Source organism: Paramacrobiotus metropolitanus, unplaced genomic scaffold (assembly GCF_019649055.1).
Source record: "Paramacrobiotus metropolitanus isolate TYO unplaced genomic scaffold, Prichtersi_v1.0 Parri_scaffold0000391, whole genome shotgun sequence".
Taxonomy (NCBI): Eukaryota; Metazoa; Tardigrada; class Eutardigrada; order Parachela; family Macrobiotidae; genus Paramacrobiotus; species Paramacrobiotus metropolitanus.
In genome coordinates, this window is record NW_026570611.1 from 20,217 (window position 1) to 29,765 (window position 9,549).

Genomic DNA, 9,549 nt, shown 5'->3' on the forward strand with positions numbered 1-9,549 from the left:
CAGGTACGTTCATTAATTATTTTATTGTTAATGCCGCAGCACAAACAGACAGCATTTGTCATGCCGGTAATTGTTGAAGTCAAAGAATAAAAATTATTCAAAATAAAGCATAAATAATTATAATAATTGAAAATAAATATCGTTTTCTATGAAACTAGAAATAATCTTAAGAATAATTTTAAAAGGTTGGGAAAAAATTGAAACAGTCCACATGCAGATAACTGAAAGTCTACGATACGATCGGAACCAGCAATCGCAAAATTGCTAATGTTATTATTATTAATGTTATTAATATTATCATAATAAATACGGTAATACACTAGATCCCGAGCAATTCGTGAACCGGAAGTGCTACTGCTGTAACTGCATCACTGCATTGTTTTAACAGGTAGCAGCCATCAAATAACAAAAAGGCAGGCTCGGGCACACTACATCACACTCAAAGTTTAAACATTAAAAAACTGTTTCAATTTTAAATTAAAATTTGAACAATAAAATTAAACATTGCATCACTTACTAGTTAGACTACTCAGTAAAATAAGCGTTTGATAAGAGTACGTATAGCATTAAACCGATTAAACGCATTAAACCGAGCTGGTAAAAAAAATTAATAAAAACTGGAAACTGACAATATTCCACACTTGTACTAGTACTGAACCCAGAACGTATGATACAGTGCAACTACAACCGGACCGTGATACATAGCCGGTTCAAAATAAGTAGGGAAAATATATATAATATTATAACTTACTTGTTCGCTGCAATGAGTGCCGGTCAGAGACGCACAATATTAAATATCATGTGTCGACCGGATATAGTATAAGTACCCGGGTACATGGCACCAAATGCCGTGCGCAGGTACTGCAGGAACGAAAACCACTACGAGTATTCTAATATTTTTGCGGCACCATGTACCGGGCACTTCCCTTGATAAGAATGAGATCTCGCCGGCACAATAAAAATTATTAGATTAACATAAACCCAGTAGCATGTGCTCAAACTGTGTGAATCTGCAGCAGTACACAATCGGCCGGCACACGTACAAATCGCCAAAGGGAATTCCCGAGCAGTTTCAGTGCGTTAATATTAATTTTATCTGCTTCATTAACTGCAAAACTTATTAATAATCCACTCAATCCAGTAACACTTCCGGCACAAGTACACACTTGGATCTAATCCCGGGATTTGCAGTTTTTATTACCTAAATGTATCACGCACTACCACTTCCGGTCTACAAGTTTGTTCTGATTTTATTCTGGGTTTTTCTTGGGCTTACAAGATACGTAGTTAGTAGAATTTGTTGTACGTCTGATATTATGTATATTTTTAATAAGATTAATCTCGTGGTACTTGCTACTTCCGGTCCTTAATTTCATTCTGCATTTTTCATAGTATTACTTTGTTGTTAAAATTATTATCCAAATTTAAATAGCGCGGTACCACTTCCGGTCCACAATTTATTCGGCATTTATGCATGTTAGATTTACTTGTACTTGAACATTTTTTTTTACTGTCTTCACTCAACAATGTGCCATAAAATTATTAGAAAACACGAATAAAATAATCAAAACGTATTTAACGGTGGCAGTATGATCTAACTTTCGGAACAACTCCAATAAAAATTCGTAAAAAACTGTGTTAAATTCTTATTGCATATGGCAGCGGCAACAAAAATTTAAAAATGCACCAATAAAAAAAATAAAAAAAGTTTATTGTTGGTAATGTGTAATTAAAATTAAAAAAACGCCAATACTACGGTCAAAATCACGAAAGAAAGTAGCCCGTCATTGTTATTTGCTAGCAAACTGTAATTTGATAAAAATTTATTTCTTATAGGCACATATTATTCAATAATTTTTAGTTACTTATTTATTATTTTATTTATTAATATTTTTTAGTTATTTTATTTATTGTAGCTTATGAGAGCACTAAAAGACCGAAGAAAATGCCAGAAAAAAGTTGTTAATAATAATAAATAATTATGTTTACTATTTTTTCATTATTGCGTACTATTAGCATTGTTACTTTCGAGCCGGCACTCGAGCAATGACCAATATGAGTCATGACAACTGTTGCCGCCATGCCGGTGTTGCGTCCAACTGTAACGCTTACAGCATTGCCGCTGCACAAACTGCTCAGACTTTGGATGCAGATAATTACTGTGTTAAATTAAAAAATAAATAATGTAAATAAAAATTAGTATGAAGAATAGATAATTATTAAAATGAAAAATAAACAATATTATTTGTGAAACCAGAATAATCATTATTAGTTTTAATACGTAAAATAAATTAAAAAATAAAAAGTTCACGTGCAGAAACTGGAAATCCGTGTTGCGATCTGCAAAAGCAATCGGAAAAATTTGTTTCGAATTTTCCAGTTTCAACTGTTAATTTTTTTGTATACTCGTACGGCGTTCAAAATGGCAGCACTCTGAGCACAATTCTTTTTTTATTATTTTATTTACACCAGTGCTGTAATTTAGTTTTACCGTAGAGATTATAATAATTTTATTAATATTTTTGCCTGAATAAATTATGATTTACGATTTCCTAAATAAAAAAAAATTAATTTAACCAAAAATGTCCCAAATTTACCCAGAAGTCAATAACGTTTTTTTAAATAAAATTTTTCTGACTTTGCTGTTAATTTCTGCAGTTCTGTGCGATGAAAATTAAAATGTTAAAAAAACAGTTGTACTCAACTGACTTGTGAGTAATAATTGAAATAAAAGAATAAAATATTCCTAGTAAATTTAAATTTTCATCGCACAGAAGTGTAGAAAGTAACGGCTACGTCCACAATTAATGGCAATAATATCCAGCGATTAACCCACAAATAGAACAATTGTGCCGATTACACAATACACTTCATTATCGGCTTTCGTTGTCGGTTTCCCATGGCCAGGACATGGTTGTGCAATGCCGCACTTGGCAGCGATTGCGAAATGGCCGCGCGCATTTTCAAAATATCCGAGTCGGCGTTTTCGCGGAAAAACAGGCCGGTTCATGATCAGACAAGTGGTGTGTGTATTGTGTAGTGTGTACGCAATTTTGTTCAGTGCGTATGACCGCGCAGTCAGCATACCGATTCGCGGCTGAAAATTTGAATGCCCAGCCGCCGCTTCTGATTGGCTGCTGCGGTTATCCTGCCACGCTATTCGTACAAGCGGCTGCACTGTACACGTGCGCATACGCTCGTACGCCGACTTCCGTGTGGATATGCGCAGCGGCTGCCGTGCTGCGTGTACACAGCACGGCGTACACTATCGCGCAACACCCGGGGCAATTTCTCCGCCCGCGTGTAGCCGACCGAGTTGCCTCGTTGCGGCTGCGACGACGCCATCATCAGCACACGGCATTTCATTTTCATTTTCAAGCAACTGAATCGAAAAGCGTTGGGCTGTCTCGTCGGGAGAAGCCGGTTCGTCGTGTTTCGTGCGGGTTTTCGGGGTTTTGGCAGCGTCCATCGGGCTGCTTCGTGGTTTTCCGTGATTCTTGTTTGTGTGAAGTTTCGGTTTTCTTCCTAGTCCATCTCAGGTACGTGGATTTGAAGTTTGTAGAATTATTTTTGTGGTAGATTGCTGCGTAGAGAGCCGCGGTGATCCGTGTGGGTCCTCCGCGGAAAACCGATTTCCTCGCTGCTGTGTTGACTTTTTCCCGTTGATTTTGTAATAGAAAATTCACAGACTGTTTAAAGGTAATTAATCAGCAAAATTTTTCCGTGTAACTGTAGTGATTTTGCGAAATTTCAATTTGAAAGGGATAGGAAGATTACGGCTTGGGTCGCCGCCGTATAATGGGATTTCCCCAATGTTTTTTCCTTTCCCTGTTCTTTTTTCAATTTAATTGCGATGTGATCAGGATGCTGATGGTGTGGAACGCTTGTATGTAGAGATCAAGGCATTCCAACCATGGATAGCGACTATTCTGGTGGCGGACGTTCGTTCGGTCCGCGGCGGCAGCTTCCAGGGTACGCCGACCCGGGATGAAGTCGGGTGGATTCCGGCTGCATGTCGGCGGCATCGCCGACAGGGTGAGCGAAAACAGGTCCGTCAGACCTTCCAGAAGGTGGGCAACGTCAAGGACCTGTGGATGTCCACTAACAGCGACTCGCCGCGTTTCGGCTTTGTGGTCTTCGAGGACCAGGGTGATGCGGAGAACGCCATCAGCAATGTCAGCGGACAGGAGCTGGGCGGATCCGAGCTGCGTGTGGCCTGGGCCAAGCCGCGTGACCAGCGTAGCGGCGGGGGACGTCGTGGAGGATACGGCGGTGGCGGCGGCTACGGAGGCGGTGAGTTGCCGAAAATTCGATTTTTTTTGAATTTTTTATTGAATTTATCGGTGAAATTTTCGAGTTAATATTTAGCCGTTCAGATTTTGAAATTACATTTATTTAATCACAATTTTGAATTCATTTTGATGATTTAATTGCCGAATTTTTCCCGTAAGAAGAATTATTTTTTAAATTTATTCAATTTAAATGCCGATTTTCTGTTGATTTTATTTTGGTCATAATTCAGTAGTGCAGTAATTTTATTGCTGAATTGTTTGGGTAGGATTTCAGAAATTCAAATTTCGAATTTTTCTTAATTTTCGTGTACTGACTTCCGCATAAAATTTCCGTGAAATCGATTAATTTTCCCATGGTGCTGCGATAAAAATTTGTCAGATTAATCTTAGGCCACGCACATATTTTAGCCGTATTTCTCATGGTTCGGGTAAATTAAATCTAAACAATTCCGGAATTTTAAAAATATTATTTTTTTATTGCATTTGAAAATTCGTCTAAAATTGATCAATTTAAGATGAAGAAAATTTGAATGAAAACTCAAGCCGGTGATCGATTTAATCAGTATTTATTCTACGCTTATTCAGCGCTTTGTTAATGTGAATGATAACGTGTTACGAGATGGGATATTCTGGAGATACTTTCTGAATTTATTCTGGTTGATAATACGTGCATCATCCGGTGTCCTCAGTGGCCTCAACCGGTGGTTGTTGTCTTGTGTAGGCGGCGGGTATGGTGGCGGCGGCGGGGGATACGGAGGCCGCAGTGGAGGTTACGGTGGCGGAGGGGGCGGCGGCGGCGGCGACCGCTCGTGCTACAAATGCGGCCAGTCGGGCCACATTTCGCGTAACTGCCCGGAGAACGACGGGGGCAGTGGCGGCGGCGGCGGAGGCTATGGCGGCCGCAGCGGGGGATACGGCGGCGGCGGGGGATATGGCGGCGGCGGCGGCCGGGGAGGTGGCGGCGGCGGCGGGGACCGTTCGTGCTACAAGTGCGGCCAGTCGGGGCATATTTCCCGCAACTGTCCGGAGAACGACGGCGGTGGCCGTGGCGGTTATTAGAGGACCCCCTTCTTCTTCATCCAGGCATCCTCCCCCATCGTATCATCCGTGTTTAAGCTCGTGGGTCGTTTTTTAACTTCCATTATATTTTTTTGATAATAATGTCCGTTTAGCGCTTTATTTTCGAGCTGAAGAATTCCTCTCGTAGTACGTGTGCGTGTTTGTACGAAGCCGCACCGGTTGTTTGTTACGTATAGAATTTCCGTTTTCCGGCCTTGACCAAAAAAGAGAAATCTTCTCTCTCTCTCCGCGGTGGGTGGGAGACGTGTTTCTGCACGCACAAATGATTCTTGGCGACATGGTTGTTTGTTACGTCTGTGGAAAAACGCGCTCCTTATTGCGCTGTGTGTAGCTCGGAGATATGATGTTTTTGACGAATACGTGGCTGTTTCTCTTTTTGTCCGAACGCAGTTTTGAGTCTTGGTGTACAGAGGAGCTCGGTTTAACTTAGTATTATTCTCTCTTCTTCGATAAAGTCCAGTTCTCGTGTGTGGCGTGTGCTTTCCGGTAATTCCATAGGAAACGCGTACAATTAAATTAATGGTGAATTTATTCGTGGTAAATACGGCAATAAAAGCATAGGAATTTAATAGCAGAAAAATTGGGAAATAATTTATTTTAAATTGGGGAAAATTGGAATTTGCTGATCTGCAATTAATCAATTGGATGTACTGGTGCTTTAAGAAAGTAAAACTAAATTTGCCGTTTTTTTGCGGATAATTACATGATTTCAAATAAATAATGGTACAAAATAAGCAACAACGAAAACCCAAAAAAAACCATTTATTTGTGAGGAAAAAATTAAAATCGCGGCATTTTAGCGAATCATTTGGGTTTGATTTTAACAGCGCATATTTGACAACTGGTACCGTTACGAAAAATAATTGAGAAATTATTTCCTGCGTATTTTTTGCGCTTCGATATTTATTTTATCAGCATTTCTCATTTTTCAGATTTTTCTGCTTTCACGAGCAAATAAAATCGGTAAATGCAGGTAAAATTAAAGCGGCGCATACAGTGAATGTCCAGTACGTAACACTGCAAACCGAAGGCTGCCCACAGAGAACAGCGCTGAAAGAGTCGCATTCAGGCACTTGACAGCGCTGAAATCAGTTCAGAATTTTTGTTTGGTTTTAGCATTTAAATTCTAATTAATCTTTAAATTAACATCGTGATTTGTAGCTCAGAATAGTTAATATCACCAAACCGAGATGAATTTGCATTTTTTATTCCTGCGCATCAAAAAAGTACGGAGCAACAAAAGCAGCGCATATAGCGAATGCACAGTACACAACTTCCGGCTGCCGTCGTCAGTGTGAAGGCGTACAACGGAGACAGCATGGCCCGCGCAGCGTTTACCCCTACCCCACTTGTGCACTGGCCGAACGCAAACACGTTCGCCGTTCTGCCAGTCTTTGTTGTTGTCCGACGCGGTTGGCTCGTTTCCAGTTTGTCTCCGTAGATTCCGCCGTATATTCCCGTTTAAAATCTATCTTTTATTTTTTTAATTTTAAGTTTTTAATCCGGATGCCCCGATGCCCGCCGTGGCCCGTGCCGCTGGTGTCAATGGCCCGTCTGCTGACGCTGCTCGGCAGCAGCAGAGCAATGGACGCAGCGTATCCGGTAAATCCCCTGTTTGACTGTGTAGCTGAGCGCATTATTTACGAGAATCTTGTGTGTTTGTGGAGCGTCCTCCCGGCCGCGTTTTGGCCCGGACCCGCAGCGCGATGGCCGCGCGGTGGTTGAGACAGGGGAGTCGTTGGCCTGGACGCCGTCTGCGTCGTCCGCGCTGTCGGCCAGCAGGATCGCTGAACTGCGGCGCTCGCTGTTCATTCCTGTCTGCCCGACGAGATCGAGCTGAACGAGCTGGCCGCGCGTCTCACGCTGCTCGGGAATATTCAGGAGATTATTATCAAGAGGAATCTGCGGGTAAGTTTTGCCAATACGGATTTATCATTTTTTTGTAGATTTTAAAAAAAATAATCTGCTTGAAAAAATGTGGAAGTAATTCAGTTATTGATTTAATTAGTCATTTTTTATTCGGTCGAATTTCGTCGCCATTTTCCGTTCTCGATTTTGCGTGATGTGGTATTGGCCGTGTTGCCATAGTTTTCCGCTGTTCTTGCCATTTTTGAGATGCGGTGGTTGTCATGGTAAATGACCGTAATTTTCTTGAGAATTTGCTCCAACCAACGACTTTTTAATAATAGCGTCTGTGGCCCTGCTACAACTATGGTAACATGCGCAGCACCGCAAATAATTTTTTGCCAAACGTTTGAATTATTTTATTATTTTCGTACGTGCCAATTGGCAATTCAAATTTTGCTCCGAAAATACGATTTTTATTACAGCATTATTTTGGTCGGCTTTCGTTGAATGTTCAGTTTTTGGTAAATCCTGTTTTTAATTAGGAAATAATTTTTACTCGCTGAAAGCGGATTGTGGTAAATTGAGGCGTATTTTAGCACGTTTTTTCTTCGATTAATTTGAAAAAGGGATTAATTATTAATAATTATTGATCAGGTGATTTGCAAATTATGAATCAATTATTATGCAAATGCAGTCGATTATTCGGTGCATTTCTTGTTGGTCGCTTATCTATTTTCATTTATTTTTGAAATTATTCTTGTAGTCGTGCCTGGCTTCCTAATTATTACATAATTACTTGTGAATTCAGAGGTTGCCCATCTCCATTTTTTTATGGGAATGGATCCCATTTTTTCCCCATTTACCATTTTTCTATACTAAAATGGTATGGATGGGAAAACTGTATTTATGGATGGAGATGGATGGGAAAAAGAAGAAATGGGCGGAAATGGGAAATTTAGGAAATAGGATAAAAATGCCGGCAAATTTCACAAAAACCCCCGACACCTTCGCGCTTCGCGCGAAATCGTAATAATTTTAAATGGTACGATCAAGAAAATTTAGGCGAAAACAGCGCTGAATTCACGCGTCGTGTAAAAAGCTGATTACCAACGCGGCTTTCCGCCAACCGGTGTCAAGTAAGTTTTTGGTTGTACGTTTAAATTTTATTTTTAAAAAATGGGACGCTGAAATGGGGATGGAAGAAAATGGGCCTGGTCCAAAAATTATGAAACGGAGATGGGTGGGAAAAACTGTAAGAAAATGGGGTATGGATGGGATATGGAAAAAACAGAAATGGGCAACCTCTGCAGTTGTGATTTGTGAAGTAACATGACATGGCATGACGCATTAATTCTGCGTTTGTGAGGTTTATTCCAGACGGATCGAACCGAATCTATTTCTTCAACCATTAATAAAATTTAATTCTTAAAAATTGCCAAAGATGTGTTAGTACTTGTTCGGTTTTTCTGGTTCGTTTACGGATTACAGAGTGCTTGTAAAATTATTTTTGTACCGATTTCTTTTTTGTAGAAGTGACTCGCATTTGTACTAATTTAAACACATTTGTAATAATTTTGTGTAAGTATTTGCTAGATTAATCACGTAGCAGCTAAAATTCGAAACAGATCTAACCGAATTATTTTTTCAACCATTAATAATTTATTTCTGAAAATTGCCGAACACTATCCGCTCGATTTTCGAATCGCCGAATCGGATCAATTTGTACAAAGCGTGCCGTGTGGAAATTTTAGATACTTTGCGCAAAACGCAGCCAGAATTAATTGATTTAATTTTGGAATTATGTAATTTATTTGCCGGCGACCTGGCGGTGCGCCGATAAGAATCCCGTTGCGTGAACAGTAAGTAATTATATAATTGGCAGGCGGTGCGCTTCTGCATCGTCGTCTTCGTGGAGGAGGAATCGGCGTTCGACGCGCTGCAGGCCGGCCTCGTGGTGCAGGAGCAGCGCGTGGCCATGGAGCCGCGCCGGTCGCCGGACGGCCACCCGCACCCGCCGCGGCTGCCCCGCGACACGCCCACGCCCCTCATCGTCCAGCGCGCCCCCGGTGGCCGCGGCGTCCCCCTGTCCGTGCTGCCGGCGGGGGTGCCGGTCCTCAGCCAAGAAGAGGCTTACGAGCACCACCGCACGGGACGGCCCCCGGGGGCGGTGGCCTTCCGCGCCCCCGTCCTCCACAGCTGGCTGGAGCTGGTGGAAAAGAAGCAGCAGCTGGCGGTGCCCGTGGTGCCGCTGGCCGGGGAGGCCGTCCAGCGGAAGAAGGCGCTCCACCACAAATTCTCCTTTCTCACCGAGACGGATGATGTAAGTAAA

The 9,549-nt window shown here is 41.6% G+C and overlaps 2 protein-coding genes across 2 annotated transcripts; both read left to right on the plus strand.

The window, feature by feature from the left end:
• Nucleotides 1-3,913: 3,913 nt before the first annotated feature.
• Nucleotides 3,914-5,840, plus strand: LOC129602305 (uncharacterized). The gene is given in 5 exon segments (XM_055501302.1): nucleotides 3,914-3,951; nucleotides 3,953-3,988; nucleotides 3,990-4,045; nucleotides 4,048-4,293; nucleotides 5,014-5,840. Coding segments are annotated over 5 exon segments (714 nt in total). The 3' UTR covers nucleotides 5,352-5,840.
• Nucleotides 5,841-8,588: 2,748 nt separating this feature from the next.
• LOC129602304 (uncharacterized) lies at nucleotides 8,589-9,540 on the plus strand (the record flags this gene model as incomplete). Its single annotated transcript, XM_055501301.1, has 2 exons — nucleotides 8,589-8,798; nucleotides 9,103-9,540. A coding segment is annotated over exon 2 (345 nt), but the record flags the coding sequence as incomplete, so codon positions are not given.
• Between the last annotated feature and the right edge of the window lie 9 nt (nucleotides 9,541-9,549).